This window comes from Lepisosteus platostomus, chromosome 9 (genome assembly GCF_059453375.1).
Source record: "Lepisosteus platostomus isolate fLepPlt1 chromosome 9, fLepPlt1.hap1, whole genome shotgun sequence".
Taxonomy (NCBI): Eukaryota; Metazoa; Chordata; class Actinopteri; order Semionotiformes; family Lepisosteidae; genus Lepisosteus; species Lepisosteus platostomus.
In genome coordinates, this window is record NC_142619.1 from 42,276,423 (window position 1) to 42,293,752 (window position 17,330).

The 17,330-nt window shown below is 37.4% G+C and overlaps 1 protein-coding gene across 13 annotated transcripts in view; it reads right to left on the bottom strand.

Annotated features, from left to right (window-relative positions):
* Positions 1-307: 307 nt before the first annotated feature.
* Positions 308-17,330, bottom strand: part of LOC148655017 (kinesin-like protein KIF21A) — a 55,266-nt gene continuing 38,243 nt past the window's right edge. For 4 of the 13 annotated variants that reach the window (XM_088645072.1, XM_088645069.1, XM_088645071.1 and 1 more), the window contains 22 exons: positions 15,727-15,915; positions 15,402-15,601; positions 14,932-15,039; positions 14,739-14,807; positions 13,806-13,960; positions 13,019-13,163; positions 12,632-12,826; positions 12,292-12,393; positions 11,793-11,958; positions 11,075-11,095; positions 10,268-10,325; positions 10,072-10,126; positions 9,370-9,581; positions 8,491-8,610; positions 7,472-7,600; positions 6,128-6,264; positions 5,766-5,940; positions 4,189-4,353; positions 3,755-3,872; positions 2,948-3,118; positions 2,433-2,632; positions 308-1,528 (listed from right to left, as the gene is read on the bottom strand). In XM_088645072.1, the coding sequence (XP_088501198.1) occupies positions 1,435-1,528; positions 2,433-2,632; positions 2,948-3,118; positions 3,755-3,872; positions 4,189-4,353; positions 5,766-5,940; positions 6,128-6,264; positions 7,472-7,600; positions 8,491-8,610; positions 9,370-9,581; positions 10,072-10,126; positions 10,268-10,325; positions 11,075-11,095; positions 11,793-11,958; positions 12,292-12,393; positions 12,632-12,826; positions 13,019-13,163; positions 13,806-13,960; positions 14,739-14,807; positions 14,932-15,039; positions 15,402-15,601; positions 15,727-15,915 (2,984 nt within the window). In that variant the 3' untranslated portion in view covers positions 308-1,434. The remainder of the gene's footprint in view (positions 1,529-2,432; positions 2,633-2,947; positions 3,119-3,754; positions 3,873-4,188; positions 4,354-5,765; positions 5,941-6,127; positions 6,265-7,471; positions 7,601-8,490; positions 8,611-9,369; positions 9,582-10,071; positions 10,127-10,267; positions 10,326-11,074; positions 11,096-11,792; positions 11,959-12,291; positions 12,394-12,631; positions 12,827-13,018; positions 13,164-13,805; positions 13,961-14,738; positions 14,808-14,931; positions 15,040-15,401; positions 15,602-15,726; positions 15,916-17,330) is intronic. The other 9 variants (XM_088645079.1, XM_088645075.1, XM_088645073.1 and 6 more) reach the window with 4 other exon arrangements.

The following is a 17,330-nucleotide window of genomic DNA, read 5'->3' on the forward strand; positions in this document are numbered from 1 at the left end:
GAGGCTTATAGTAGATCTTACAGTATGTCTTTTAACCATACATGCTACACTGTATACTGTAGTACATTACGTGATGGTATGGGGTGGACTTAGTTACTGTACTGTATATGCGAATTTGGCTATTCATGATAGTTCTCTGCACCAAAAGCTCATCTACCACAGAGTATGGTATTTTAAAATTGTTGATGGAAGTTTTTGTTTGCACTTTACACCATCAGTTATCAAAAAGGAAATCCCTCTCTAACAAAAAAAATAAAAGATTAAAAAACATTTAAATTGTCACAAATAAACAAGCAGAACAAGGATGTTTTGACATTAAATTTATTACACTCTGCATTTGGCATTAAATTGGCTAGAAAGATAGGTGCCATCTGCAACTAAAATTCAGGGTGAAAACCAAGAATCTTATATACATAAAGCTTTCAACATAATAAAAATCAAAACCCAATCCAGGAAGAATGTTCATCACAAATCATTATCTACTGTACTGTGTCTACAGTACTAGTTATACAGGCACAGTATAATGGTTCCTTTCTTTAGCCACAGAACTATGTACAAATTGTACATACTCCAGGTGAAGAGCTTGGTTTGTAAGATGAAAGGATAAATGCATTCAGAAGACTTAGCAGCATGTAAGTGAATTCAAATAAACTAGGTTAACACCTTTATGTTGAAAAACAAAAAAAGACACTTAAACATAAACAATTAAGAATCAAGAAAGTCATAAAGGACATCTAAGACAAACATTGACATGAGTTGTAATGAGTAAAAATACCGCTTTTGTTTAGAATGTAGAGAACCAATGATACAATCACTGGGTACAGCATGTTATGAGCCTGTTGATAACCAGTTTCACACACTTTGGTCACTGATCAATTGCAATTGCTAACATTAAAGCCAATCTTTAACAGTTTAAGAGCATTGTGGTTTAATCGCTATTATGCAGCCACTATAAGATTACATAATATGATGGTTGCTCCCACTAATCATAATAGGCTGAACCTTTGGGTAATACGTTACTAACTGCAACCCTAGTTTTAGCAATAAAACCAGCTTATGGATAACAGAATTAATCACCAAAAGTCTATTTGCAAGAATAATGTGCGCTGCATTTTAGCTGTTAAACAGATTACTGTATTGTACCTGTGAAAGCTGCTACTCACTATCTCGTTTTGCAAGTAAACACAATCACTGATTGCACACAAAAAACACTGTCTAACAGTGTTGGTAAGCTGCGAAGAAAAGTGCAACCAATTGTTTTACACATGATATCTGAAAGGATGTGAAGAAAATTAGTTTTCGGGTTAATATTCATAAAGGTTTAGTTTATCTTCATTCCGGGTTCCAGTTATCGTAGATTCCTCGCCATCTCACAGCAAAGTGCGTAGTGCTGCATGCCTTCACAGTATCCACGTGGCACCTTCACAGCTCTCTTCAACTGCTGCTGACTTCATCAGTGGTGTCCACAGCATCAGACACCTGTCCATCCAGAGACCCTCTTGCTCGCCATATTTTCACAGTACGATCACTATTAAAAATGAAAAAAAAATAAATGGCAATCCCAATCCATGGACTTCTGTATTAAAAAAAAGTCAAATTTAGCAAAGAAGCTCCTTTCTTATTTCCAACAAATGCATCACCTGTTTCTTTAATGAAGAAAAAGCAGGCAATTAAACAAAAGATCTTCATTTGTGCAATGCACTGCTTTCAGCACTAGAGTTAAAAAACGCAAAAGCCAGTTGTGTTTCACTAAGTGGTAAATGGTAGAAGAAGAGCCATTCACAATTTGTTTCGCTGGAAGCTTGAGAGGGAGCATCAAGTGCTGCAACAGTGGATCTTTCCCTGGTTTCACTTCAAACCTCCGGGACCTTACTAGGCACTTGCAGGCTCATGCTGTCATTGGTGATCGGCACAGAACCATGTATACATTGCCACAGAGCATGTAACACGTTAAAAGATGAATAGTGCAATGAGTGAGAGTGTAAGAGGAGTCTGTACAGACTTCCTCTTTTATCTTGTGCGGGTACATTTGTCATAGATATGAAGCTATGAGCTGAGACATACAGACATAACTGGTGATTCCAAATATGATTAACATGTTTTCCTCAAGTTATGAAATGTTGGCTACTTAAACCCGAGAAAAAATACTGTACAGTACTGTACTAACACTGTAGTACTGAATTCGCTACTTCAGCTTGACATTGCAAATTGTTTGTACAAGACATCACATATAAGAGAGGGTGGACAGTCATGTGAGATGAGCAACAGTACGAAAACTGTACAGGTAACAGGATTAAATGCACAACTCTGAAGAAATGTTTAACATTGTAAGGCAGGTGCAATATTATAATAGTCTGTGAATATCTTAAGAAGGGGGCAAGTCAATGTATTTGTAATACACAGAACGTGCTCTTGCTGGGTGATTGACTTACTCTGCCGCTGTAAAGATGTGGCTGGAGTTGGTAGAGATGGCGTTTATAGGACTCTCGTGGCCCTTTATTTCTCCCAGAGGTGAGAGGGTGTCTGAGTGCCACAGTTTGAGGACGCCTGCCCTGCAGCCACTCAGGAGTGCTGGGTTTCCAGGTACAATTCCTAGAGCGCACACCCAGTCTCTATGGGCGTTTGGAACTTGCTGGAGAAACAAAACCACCATTGATTAGACTCCTGTGAACCCAGTTTCTACATGACTGAGACAAAGCAGTCCTCTGTGGCAAATTCTGTTTGCAGTACCAGCAACACTATACTAACCGCACATGAATACTGACTGATTTTCATGAACTAGTGATCTGAAGGTAAAATTCCTTACATTCAAGGGTCTGATCTCAAAGAAATGGTAAAAACACAATGATCTTGATTCTTAAAAGCAGGGTTGCTTGATACAAAACAAGAAGACATGGCAGTACCGATAAAGAGGACCATCACAAAATCTGCTGTGTAATCCAGTTACCTGGAGGAGATCTTTGCGAGACAGGTCCCATTTTTTAATCCCATTATCTCTTGAGCCACTGAAGAGACTGTCTCCCTGGATGACCAGAGACTCAATGCCATCATAATGTGGAGGCTCAAAGTTGTGTGTCGGGCTTACAGTTCCCAGCGCTCCTTCACTTACGTCAAACATCTGCACAATCAAATGCCAATAAGTTATTGATGTTATCATTTACTCAGCAGAAACATGTACACGTGAACAGAACATCTAAACACAAAAAGAATAAAACAAAAATAAAATGACAATATGACTTGCACAATAAAGCTGGAAGTGTGTGTGCGCACATGTATCATTGCTCAAACTGCAATATACAAGCTCCTAGGGGTACATAAAACAAGTCTATTTAGTTTACAGCAGAAACACTATATTTTACCACTTCCACACATTACCCCTGGTATCATTATGCCTATTGTTAGTACTTAGTTGCAATGGTTTTCAGAGCTTTAGAGCTAAATTTCATAGTTTGAGTGAATATTGCAAAAGAAAAAGCTAAATCAGCTCTGGGGACTTTTACCACAAAAATAAGACAGTATAATTAGTAATAATGACAATGAAGCGCAGCTACAGCTAGGAAGGTTGTTTCATTCACAAAATGATATACAGTACAAGTAAAATCAATTGAATGCCTGTATACTGGATATACAGTAATACGTTAATAATAAGTTAGTAGTTGCTCACAATACTGTGTTGTTTCTGTTATATGACTAAATATTACATTGACACTGAAAAATAATCATTTTAAGTTTTGCCTTAAAACGTAGTGGCAACCTTTATGTAGTGGTCTTTTGATCCAGTAATGATCAGATCTTGTCCAGTTCCAGTGTGGTCAACAGTAAGACACATAACAGGACCAAGGTGTCCAGTCAGTTTGCCTGTGGACAGAAACCTAATAAAAAGAGAGGGATACAGATTTTAATAAGGTACTGTTCTTCTCTAGATATGTTCTTTTAAAATAATGGGCCAAACAAAAAAAATCTGCAAAAGCTATCAATGCTATGCAAGCTGACATCATACCTGAACCAAAGCATAAGAATGTACAGTATTCTCTTGGGAATGTGCAGTATTAAATCTTTTTTGCAATACTATTTCTAAATACTGCCTTAAAATATTCATAATGCATTAACATCTTACAGAATGAATGGCTTTAAGGTTTTATGCTTCTGACACTCAATATTTTCCAGTCTTTTTAAATGCTCATTTACCTCTTAAGGTCCCACATTCTAACTGCATTTCCTGCAGCTGCATAGAGGAAGGTGCCTGTGGGGTTCAGTGCAATTTGATTGATCTGGTTTTCTCCAGCAGGTATTGTAACAGTCCTATTAGTATTAGCTGCACAAGCATCCCCTGGCGTCACCTGGCCTGAAGACCTGAGGAGAAATGTTAGAGTGTTTCTTACTTTTTTTCTTATGTTTACTTCACACTACATTTACAAGCAGCCACATTTTTTTTACCTTATGCTGCTATTGTTAAGCCACCATTGTAGTCAATGTTGCAATCTACAGTACTCCAGCACTAAGCACAGCAAAGCATGATACTCTATCCTGTTCTGCCTTTTTTTTGGTCTGCCTGTTCTGCTTTAACTCTATGCATCTATGAGAATGAAGAGGAGAGTAAAATGACATAAATAAACTTCCTCCTTATCCGTGGTACAGTATATCTATCAGTGGTTTTACTTACTTGTGGTGCTAGGCAAAGCCTGGCCTGAAAGGCATTTTCAAAATTTTGAAGACCATCTAAGAAGCTCAGAGGTTCTCAGACTGTTTCCAAGACTCAATTCAAAATGTGCATTTTCCGATTACTGATTCCCACCTTCCCAGTTCTTTATTTGCACTACATAGGTACAATCACTCGCAGACCTTAATTGTCTTTGGTTGAGATTTTTATAGCAAAAATGATTTTACCCATGCCAAAACATAAATCAGAAAAGGGCCGAGCAAATGACTGAACTTCACCATTATCGCCTCTGGATTTACCTTTCGCCTCCATCAATTCCATTTTGACATCCTTTGAGTACCCTTTTTTTTTTTTAAAAGGACATTTTGACCAAAATGTGTCAATTGAATTATCAAGTGGAAACATAACTAAATTACACTGTGCCCTTCAGATATATTGAGACAGCAAAGAATTTTGTGCTTTACAGTCAAGCAATTGTATTAAATTTATTAGAATAATATGAATGATACGAACAATGCAATAAACATTGTATTTTTAAGGGAATAACTGCCCTTAATTAAGTTGTTTTTCTGATTCAGAAAATTCAATTTTTTTCTTCAGCATGTAAAATTCATTTACCATTGTATTTACTGTTAAATCTGGACAGTGACTTGGAAAATCTAAGAGTTTCTCCTGATGAATATTTGTTTTCACTAGCCACATGTTTTGGTAATTGTCATGCTGCGCGTGAAGAGAGGCCAAATAACAGTGGAAGCAATATCTTATACATATGTTCACACCTGAAGAAGGCTCCACGGCCGAAACGTTGTGTTCTCTTTCTTCTTTTTTTCAGCATGGAATAAACCTATTACTTGTTCCTTTGCATCTTATATGTATGCAGACAAAATGTTTTTGTATTCGTTTAAATACAAGTCAGAATGTGAAAGTAAAAAGAAGTGTGACAGTTCCAGAGGTGGCTAAACCTTTTACCTGTGTTTTGACTGTGTTGTCCTAATACTTTTGGAGGGCACTACAAATTACAAAAATCCTTCTCATTTAATGGAACAAGTAAATGAATAGTTTTAATAAAATCAAGGTTTTTGAGAGACATCATTAGAGTACTTACGTCAGTGTTCGTACGCACTTGGCTGAGTCTCTTATATCCCACACCTTAATATAAGATGTGGAGACTGTGAAAACCAAACTGGAGCAGTATTTCACTGATACCACGTTGTTTGGATGACCCCCTAAAGACATTATCTCCTGTCCAGTAACCAAATTCCACACTTTGCAAGTGCGATCTAGGAAAACATAAAAATTTCAATTATACAATGTTGAACAAGTAATACTACTGTATCTATGCTGCTATATAATCATAATGCAAACAAAAAATAATCAATTCCATCATGTAGTCAATACTTGACAAATGCTTTGAATCTAGGTTAATTCTTAAACTTTTTCCTGAGTTTTAAAGAGACCTCCTCCTACCTTTGGAGCCTGTAAAAAGGAGATCATCAGTGGAGTCTACGCAGAGTACAGCCTTTGTATGTCCTTCAGCCACATGGATACACTGCAAGAGTGCAGTTCTGTTGCTTTTTGTAGTAGGGAATGGGTTGATTACACCTCTAAAATCAATACAGATTGCAACATAACATATTATGCATTATTAAGAGTCAAACTGTTTTAAGCAGTAATTTAAGTTTCTACAAATAAAGGTAAAGCATATTTTTCATTAGTCTTCAATAAATTTAATCAGCATGCTTGCAACACAGAAGCACCAGCTTAACAAGCAGCAACATTAAAAAAAGGCAAATGCACAGAGATAAACATGGCAGCCCTTCAGCAACATGCAGCAAAAGGGAATAAGATGGTTTAACAATTATGATCAGATACAAACCCTCCAGGACAGAAAGGAAAGACCCAAAAGAGAGTACCTGTGTACCTCCAATAGAGAAGAATCACTTTCATCAGCCCTATTACACAGCAGCAGCACCAGTGAGAGGAGAAACAGCAACAGATGTCTCTCAACAGGGTGACCAGAAGAGCTGATACTGCAGCTCCACACTCACAAACACCTAACAGAGACACACCCAGGACTATAATCATTCTGAAAAGTTCAAACACTATATGAAGATTGTGTTCTTCCATGGAAAACCTACTTATCGGAGATTGATAGTTTTGGTTATTAAAAGAAAGAGGGTTTTTAAATCAAATGCCAATTGTATTAGTGGTAGATCTGAAGAGGCTTTCTTTAAGTGAATAACAACATAATTCACACGTGACCCTGCTGGTTGAATGGTGCTGTTTAAAGATGAGATCACTTTCATTTCAGACTCCATTGTTCCTAATGTGCCTGGCAACATTACGAGCACACACATTCCTCAAATTTGGAGTAGTTAATGATGTCATGTTTGATAATACAGATGTGTAACTGTGTATTCAACGTATGTGTGTTAACAGACAATTAATCACTCAAGGAAAAGGCCTCTACTGGGAACGAAAGGAAACTGAATGAGTCTAGACAAACCCAAAGAACACTGACGAGCAAAAAAATAACTTTTAACATGGTGTTTCATACATTTGGCACACAATATTAAAACTGTGTATATTTAGACATATGTAACTTTTTTGAAGGTTTCCTTGGCCTGTATTATGTATACTGTCTAATCATTTTAGAAATTTAGGTACATCTACACCATGATACTAGGAACAATTTCTGTGTTGGTGAATTCCTTAGTTCATGTTAAATGAGGGCTTACTTTTGACTTGTTTTTACTCTCAAAGCTCTAGGAATTTCATTGTAGTCTAAAAAATCAATTGCTTTTCTCTTACTTATTTGGCTGAGCTTCTGAATTCCCCTGAGAAACTGCAAGACGGCTAAAAACATTCTGTTCACTACAGGATCGGCTTGGAGGAGAAGAGGGGTCTATCAAACTGGTCTCTGGGGATCCTGAATTAGAGCTGCAACATCAAATGCTTTAACTGAACGTTCATTCAGACTTACAAATTACTATAGCCATCAAGTCTCCAGAAACAATAACACAAACTAACCTTGAGGTTGCATACATATTTACAGAACCAAATTTGACACTTTTACAATTTGAGAGAAAGTATCTTTGACGCATACCCTCAGAACAAAACTGGGCTCACAAAATGAAATGGATTATAGATTGGCAATATCATTTCATGGAAGAAAAGAAACATCAGAAACATTATGAATTTGCATGCATTGCTGAAAGTTATAGGCATGTAGCAGATTTTTCAGATCAACAAAGTCAATGCCGGTGGTTTAATTACAACAATGTATTACAATCGTGTCAAGAGAAAATCTGAGTGGACAAAGCTTGAGTCTACATTGTTAACAAGCAGCAATTTTAATCACTCAGTTGTTTTATCTCACCTTATTCCCCAAGGTCTACTTAAAAAATAACTTAATTAGAGGTACAGCAAACGAATGATGCTTTCATAGAGTGTGCATTGATAGAAATCTAGAATTTAAATGAAAAATAGAAGTGATGAAGATTAAACAGTAAGTCATACACTGAATGTACTATATTAAACTGTAACCACTCCAATGGGAATGCTTAATGCTTGTGTTCAATACACACATATACTGTACATAGACACACATACACACAGTATATGACAAAAAAGGAACAGGAGCACGTTATGTTTTTTTCTGACATGATTACATTCATTGTAGGACTTTTAACTGGGAATGATCCAAATCAGGCAAAGCAATGGTTCAATCGGAAGGCGCATGCTTTTTCACTACAGCTACTTTATGAAAAACTTTTATTACTGTTAAAAAATGACAAGAGATCTCTGGCCTGCAAGATGACAACTCTTACTGTTTGACTTCCTTTCTCTTGGCCTTTTCTCCTGCCATTTGTTCCATTTCATACATCTTTCTTCGGGTCAAAGGAGACGGCTCGGGTGCTCTCTTTTCTGTGCCTGTGGACTGTCTGGAACTAATGCAATATTTGTGACATTTTATAGTTTTGTTTGTGTTAGTGAGAAAAGCAAACTCAGAGCAGCATAAAATGAAAAACAGGTGGGTAACATTTAATGTTGTGGGATCCCATAAAGAGCACAGAATTGTCCAGTTACTGTTCCATCTTCATCAGATTCTTGCACTAATAACTGTCCAATACCAACCTTCTAGCATCAGCAATACTCTTTACACTATTGCAACCTGTCTCCACCTGTTGCATGTATTCACAGATATTTAGTAAAGCAGTTGTTAAAATTGTTATATTTGGTGCTTCAACAATTAGCTCAAATGCTTATCTGCAGAATTCAACAGCACCCAGAAAGGTCATGCATAAACACTGTGAGGCGAAACAAGTTAATAAGGCACAGATACAGTATAAGAGGCAGGAATATTATAATTAAAATAAAGCCCACAAATTTTGATCATATTATTTCCAACCCTGTCACTCAAGGTCATAACCCTATTAAACCAAAACAATAAACAATGATTGCAAAAATTGTTCACTTGAGACTGCAATCACATTCTTAAAAATGGAACACTTTAAAAGAAGCTAAGAACGTAACTTCTTAAAGGCTCATCATCTGACATACTGTATAAAATCCTCTTTTACACCATTATGCACTCCAATTTTTCGAAGGAAATGTCATAACCTGCATTAACTGGAAAACTGAAGATTACATTAGCAAAGTAAAATAAGCTGCAGCATGCTAGAGGCTCAGGTATGTGGCAGACTTACATGCCACCTTGTTTAAAAGGTGGGCCTGACGGTGAAGGCAGTAGGTCTCGTTCCCTAGCAGCAGCCCTGGCAATCTCTGCATCTTCCCCACTCTCCTGGGATTCAGCGACTGGCAGGAGAGGGGCAGAGAAGCCCTCTGGTGTAGCGTCAAGGGCAGGGTCACTGCTGTGTGCATACAGTAGCTCCATCTGAGTAGTTGTCCTTCTTCGGGCCTAAAACACAGTACAGTAGTCAGTATCGGAAAAGCATTACATTTAGAAAAGCCAAAACATTTAAAATAAAATTCTGTTCATGATATATAAATAGAATTTTTATAAACAGTGAGTACAGCATGAACAGGATGTGGCATGATGTATTCAACATGATTTTCCATGGAAGGAAATGGAATATTACCTTCTGCCAAGATGAATACTGAGCATGTGTATTGCAAATTTCACTGGTACCTCCAGTTATTAATACGACCGATATACAGGGATTTTTCTAGGCAGAGAATTAAACTGAAGCCGCTTGCTCCACAAGCTAGATGAATGAATTTCTGAATTTATATTATATTGGAGGAAAAAATTGCTAATTTGTGCTTTCTGCAAACTTCATCACATGTTTCATCACATACTGTATAACTACAGTATGTCAAAACCTAAAGTTCTCAGTTGCTATTTAAAATGGATAACATAATTCAGGCAGGATTCAAGAAGTTTATACCTTATTCCTTGGTTTGGTTTCTCCACAGAGCTTCATGAGGTCAGAGGCTAATGAGCTAAGACATATGAGAGACAATGCATAAGTGATGGTGAAACCTTAATACATGTTTTAAACATACTCCATTCATCTGACAAGCACAAATTCAATGCAGAGCAATAATTACAACTCTTATGAGCAAGTCTCAAGATGTACTTACTTTCCTTCTGTGCCTGGGCTCTGGGGTGATTCGTCACTGCTACTTTCATCTCCATTTTCTAGTCAATTATAAGAAAACAAGCCATTTAATTACTTTTTTTCAAATCCAACATTTTAAAAAATAGCTCTTAAGTAAGTTTGTGCTATTAAACTACGTATGAATATAAGGCTGTCGATAACCCATTTGCATTGTCATCAAAAGTATAACTGTTTAAATGAGAAATACACATTTAAAAACCTAATAAACACAGTCTTTCCAATTTGAAGTGTTTACACCTGAAAGAAAAACATACTTTTTCCCATTTACCTAAAGTTGTGGATTTCAGTAGAAAAATCTGAACTTAGGTTAGCATTCCTTAACAAGTTTTATACTGGGAGAAAACAGACATAATAGAGACATAAATGTCATGCTTTTCAAAATTACAGCAATATGGCAGCCAGCTTGTAATACTTTCATCAAACTTTAGCGCAGGGAGTTACAACATAAGGTAAGTACAAAAGGAATACTCAAACATGTAACGGTTTAACAAAAACAAATTAGGATGACGCACTTGGAATGCAAATATAATAGGACTATGAGTTTAGACAAGCTTTATCATTCTACCTGTACTTCAAACGGATGACAGTTAATTGGTCAACATTTGTGGCTGTATCGCAAAAGGGACTCAATAACATGGAAGGTGGTAGGTCAGTTGGCAATGGTAAGCTTCTCAGCAACATTTCATGCACAACCTGTTGTTACGAACTCTGGTTAGTCTGATAACCCATGCATTAATGCAGTACAGAAGGGGCATGTTTTAATACTTACCTACTGGTATGCTACCTAGTTCTGTTTGAATTCAGGCAACAAGGAAACAAAAAGCAACACACCAATCAAAAACACATTCCCTTATAAAAATTAAAATAAAAAATAGAACACTACACCTAATATTTAAGCACTCTACTCTTTATCACCATGAATGGAATAGATGCTGCAGCACCGAAACACTGAAATGTCAGCTGCACAAAGGTGAGGTTGTTCACAAAATATTAGATTCAAAATGTCTGGACAGCTGTAGGAGCTTGCATGAAATTACTTGCCTAAAAATGATCTATAGTGCTTGTGTTAACAGTCTAAATACCACAGGCAGTTACTGAATTTCTCAAGAATCCAAACTGTCCAGAAAAGTCTTCAGCCGCATCATTAATCACTCAATTGAGGACATAACAGGTATTTGATGAGTCTCAGTAATAAAGAGTTTGAAACTCCATTTCATATCCTCAAGAAAAAAAACGAGTGCAATTGAATTTGATTGTACAGATAAACTGTACAAAACTACCAAAAAGCATTACAAAAGAAGATGGAGGGGAAGCACTACGGCTTTAGTTTTCCATCAGTATGGCCTATTGTTTTATCTATGACTGCAAAATAGAATTATCATTTATACAGCATCTATTCAAATGACTGCCCCAAGCAAAGCAAACATTTATCTAATCATGCAGTAAACATTGATGTCAGACCTTTTTCAGACAATGTAAAACGTTACCTTGTAATGCATTTCCAAGCAAAGCATCCAGTTCAGGGTTGAATTCAGCTTTCTCTTTCAGCATGTGGAACAAGAGCTGGTTCTGAGTTGCGCTGTTTATTTCCGTTTGCTTGAGACGACCCTCCATCACTTTGATCTGAGACTCCTTTTGGGCAGCTTGAAAACCCTAAGGCGAATGTGCATTTTGTTTTAAGCGTGTGTCAGGGAGGGAGGGTTAAAATAATGGGAACACTGTCATTTGCTGGACTAGATAGTTCAGACATCTTCAGGGTTCTTACTCAAAGAACTCAATTGTGAAAGAAATTTCATGATGAATATCATCCCCATTTACCATACCGGAGAGCTACAGCATGTGACTGAGGTAAGACCAACAAACAATGAATAGGAGAGGCACAAATGTCCTCCTTTCCTTAGCAAAAAACGCACTAAAGATAATTTGACATATTCAGTAAAAACGTATCAAAAATAAAAACAAACATCAAAAGCAAAAATAAATTACCTTGTTGATGGCCATTGACAGGAAATGGTCCAGCAGGAAACGAGCTTCTGATAAAGTGCAGGAACTAATCACTGCAGTAACATCTACTGTGTCCCCTTCTTCCTACAAAGTGCATTCAAACAAACATAAGCAAGCGAGTACCCATTTAGAGAAATGTAAGAATATTGAGTATAACTTTATATTGGTAACGAAATCGCCAAAAGGCCCCCCGGGCAAAAGTAATAACAGATTTAAATATCAGATTCAGTACCTGAACAAGGATAAGAGACATTTTATAATCTTTAATAAATCATTTTAAAATAACCATTAAAATGAGTAGGAAAAATGTAACTAAGCTTACCTTTGCCTCCTCCATTTGCATGATATTAGCTTGACAGTCAGAGATACTGTCATTAATGTAATCTATGTTTGCAGTGAGGGATTCCATTTCTTCATTGAGAGACAAAACGGTTTTGTCCGCATCACTCCCCTCCAAGGCAATCTTATCTCTCTTTTTTGAAAACTTCTCCCTTCTTTTGGCAAGCTCTTCACGTTGCTGTAAAGACAAGTACACGTAATGAAGCTTTAAAAGAGTTCAAAACCAAGGACAATACTCAACTTCCCAGTAAGTATGAATTCTCACTTAATAATAGAGAATGTGTTGAAATATCTATTTTCTACTTTTTTTTCTTCTTAGCATCCATTGATGTGCACAAATTGAAAACTGTCAATGGACATGAGGTCTTACCTTTAAGAGGCGGTTCATATCAGCCTCCATGTTAGCAATTGTCATTCTCTGCATGATAATATCTGAGATACGGCGCTCAAGTGACTGCCATTTCATTCTGGCTGTTTTTGAGGAATAAACACCTACAACTTTCCTTTGGTACTTCCTGCAATTGAGAAAGGGTATCACAGAAATGAAAGCCAACACAACCTCCTGAGAGGCTAGAAAAGTGATTTGTTCTTTAAATAGGATAACAATGAATCCCAAAGATGCAAAACAATTATCACTGTTGTACCCCCTTTCAGCTGAAGAGCTTTGCCTTTCAACTTTAGTATATTTTCCGTTTAGAAATATATGAACAAGACAAGCCATTACATTAGAACAGTAACATTCAGCAGTTACAAAGAGATACAAATTACCAAAAAAAGTGTTAATAACAAGACTATTTCACAGCAGGATGCTTGTGAGGCCCGAGCACATAAAAAAATCATAATAGAAAGACAAATACTGTGCAATGAGATTCTAAAAAAACTGTTCAAAATACACTGAAGAAAAACCTACCCTAAACAACCCACACCAATTACCACCATGAATATACAGTACTTATCTAAATTAGCCCTATGTGAAAATGTCACTGTCAGCCCTTCACCAATTATCTAATTAATCAATTAATACACCACATGTAAATTTATTTATACATAATAGAGGCCTGAATGACCTCTAATGACAGTAGTGACAAGTAGGCTGACACTACTATCCTCAATACTGCTGGCCTGCCACAGTTACTATTTTCCTCTGGCAGTAATACCTGTTCCCATAGGTTGCTGCCACTGAACCTGCACTTTGCATTCTGCTTGAGGGAGCTCGCAGTGAGTGTGCAGAATCCTGGACTGGCTCTGGCAGGCTCAGCTTGCGGTTCACCTTCCCCGACACCGGTCTCACCTGTCGGCGCAAGGCCGTGACCTTTCAACAAAAGGATAGGAACAACAGTTCTATCAGCAGGTAATTCACTGCTTTCATGACCATATTTGAGAAAAATCTGCAAAAGCACATATACAAATTTAGTGCTTTATGCCTGTGACATTTCTTCTCCTTATTCAGTGTCTTCAGAAAAGCAGAAAAGAGCTGTTGCTTGTGACTTAAAATAAGACTTTAAGGGCTAACTAGGTACAGTGTTCACTACCTTTGCTGTAAGAGGGATATTAATGGAAAAAAAATATCTCTAGCCATCTAATCTGCAAAAATGTATCTGTGTTCTTTGTGAATATACAGTACATATCATAACCTTGCTGCTTTCATGAACATTAAAAACAGATATCCCATATACCTTTCTTAACAGAAGTAGAACTATACAGCTTGAAGGTTTTCACTTTTCTTGCCAGCTTCTCCTTTTATGCATTTATGCATATTGTATTATAATTTGTGTTCATGGGTTCTGTGCAAGAGGATTTTGATGTAACAGTCAATTTTATGTTTTTTCCCTATGCTCTGTATTGCAAATAATGCACTGCCCCATTAAAGTGTGGCAGAACTTCGTCTCTAAAGCACTTTGCTTTTTAACCACTTCTGCATGATTCTCACCTGGGTGTATTCAGTTATTGATTCCGTCTAGAAAAAATCACCTGAACCCACCACATTTTTTTATTTGATGCTCTTACTAAAAAAACACCACTTGGAATAAAATTTCAGAATCCTTAGTTATCGCTTAAAATTAAAAAAATACATAAAAGGCCTTCCTCACCTCCTCTGTTTTCCTGCGAAGTATTAACTCATGTTGTCTCTTCTGCGCCTCCAGAAGCCGTAGCTGATGCTGCAGGACAGAAAGTAGGGCAGGACATTGTGTTTTAAGACATATTTAAAGTACTAATTAGCACATTTCGAGTAAAGGACATTCCCTGCAATGTTATGAAATAACCTGAAGCCCTTGCGCCTACCTCCTGTTTGCGCTGGTCTTTCTTCAGTGAGGCGATCTCCCGGTTCCGTCTGGACTCTGCCATCCGGGCTTTCTCTTGATCTTCCCGCATTTGCTTCATAAGACGCACCTAACGAGACATTGATGGTCGTACAAACTCAGAGGATTTCAGACACGTGTTCTCTATGCTACCAGCTATATTGGCCTAATGGACTTACTATCAACCTCTGACAAGTTTCAATATCTGTTCTTCAAATGATTTTGTATAACAAAAAAGTGCAGCACCTTTTCATCAGTTGGCTTTGTATGAACTAATGTTTAATTTACTGTGTCTAAGAATAAAAAACAACTGCACTGAAATTGCAATTTATATTTGGAAGTCCCAACAAGCTGGGTGGACACAGCTTGTTGTGAACACCTTAAACCTGGGCGTTTTTCGGCAGAATGCAAAATAAAAAAGATGAAAAATCACATAAAATATAGCACTGGTACCTTTGTTTTCTTCATCTCTGCCACTTCCTGCTGCAGCTTCTTCAGTTGTTTCTCATACTGAGATTGGTTCTTCAGCAAGCGAGCATGTTCCTTCTGAGCAGACTGCAGCTTGTGCATCTCTTTATTCATGACGCTTAACTTCTTCTCGTATTCCGTTTTAATTTTGTTAGCTTTGTCTTCGGAATACGACTCCATTGAACCTAAGGAAAATTTTTTAAATTACTATTGCTTAAATTACTCTCGCTGCCCCAAATCGCTTGCCAGGAATCTTCTGCTAGGAAAGGTCTGCTACATTGAATGCACTTCACAAATCCTGTAGTCTTACCCATGTTCTGGAGAACCCGGTCTCTCTCCAGTTGTGTGTCTCGGATCTTGCTCTGAAGCATCATCAGTTTCTGTTCATACTGCTGTTTGAGGGTGTGAAGCCTACGCTGGCTGTTTTCCAATTCGTCAATCAGCTTCTGCTTGATAGCGATTTCGCATGTAATGTTAGCCAGATCTGCCTGGAAATTAGCTTTTAAAGAAAAACACAGCATGGTTGCTTTAAACGGCACAAGTTAATTTCTCTGGAAATGATTTAACCCCAACAAACACTGGAATAGATTAAAGAGTCCCTGCACAAATAAACAGTGCGTAAGTTCTTAGCATAAGCTTTATACCACAACTTTGTCTGGATGCCATACAGTGAAGAAGTCAATAATTCAAAAGATAGAGTCAATAAAAAACATATTCAAAATACAGTATAACCATACAATTGGAAGAATCACACTTGTACATATTTAAAGGTTGTATAAGTCATACCTACAGTAAAATTACTTGGGTACTTTTCAATGTTTTTTTAATGAAGATGATAATTCTCAAAGGGATAAATCTCAGACAATAAAGACGTATTTCCAATTCAATTGTTAATTCATATTTAGAAATTAATGTTTTTTTTAAAACCATACAATTTACTACTTAGTATTAAACTGTATTATATAGAAAAGGCAAAAAGGCACACATTAACACACAATATTGCATGTTTTCTCTTAAACCCCTTTGCTCTTTGAAGAGCAGAGGATCCACAAATGTATTCCAGCAGGCTCGATGCTGCACTGTTCACTCCATCGCCCGCCATGATGTTTATTTCTTTGATTTCAGCCTCCACTGCTCTCTTCCAGCTGTTTCTTGGTCTTCCATGTCTCCTCTTCCCCTGGGGGTTCCCAGTGACAGCTTGCCTGGTGGTGTTGGTTATTGGTTTCCTCAATGTATGCCTGATTCAGCCTGTTACACCCAGTGTGTGGTCTACATGTGTTTTCGTTGTTGTTCCACACTTCTGACTTTGATTGTTGTCCCTACCCCATTGGCCCACCATTACACACTGTTTCCGCTTGGCTGGGCTGGGCTGGGCTGGGCTGGGCTTGGCTTTTGGTTTTGCTTCGGCTTTGTTGGTTTGTTGTTTTGCTTTGTGTGTGTGTGTTTTTGTATAGCTTCGGCTTTGTTCTTTTGTTGGTTTCTGCTCGCCTCTTTGTACTTTCGTTTGTTTGTGTTATTCTTATTTTGCCATTACCTTGCCCAGACTTGTTATTGTATCAACCTCTGTGCCTTTGTACCCTGTTACTTGTCTACTCTCGTTTGTATTTGTAGCTCACTTGTGCATTTGTGTGAACTTTTGTGTATTGTTAGTTCAGGCTGTTGGGAAAAGTTTGCACACACGTAGTTGATTCTTGTATTAGTCACACTAGTTTAGTACAGCTGAGTGCTGTCTTTCTTGTATTGTTTTGAGTAGTCAGTGGAGGTTAGCTAGGATATTGAAGACGCCGAAGACCGTGTGTTTCGGGTTTTCTTTTGTAGTCAGGTTAGCTTTCCCTCACTTTCCTAGCCAGCTCCATTTTGTTTGTTATTTTCTTTTCTTTGGCACCACTCCAGTTCCCTTACCCTGTGTGTTAT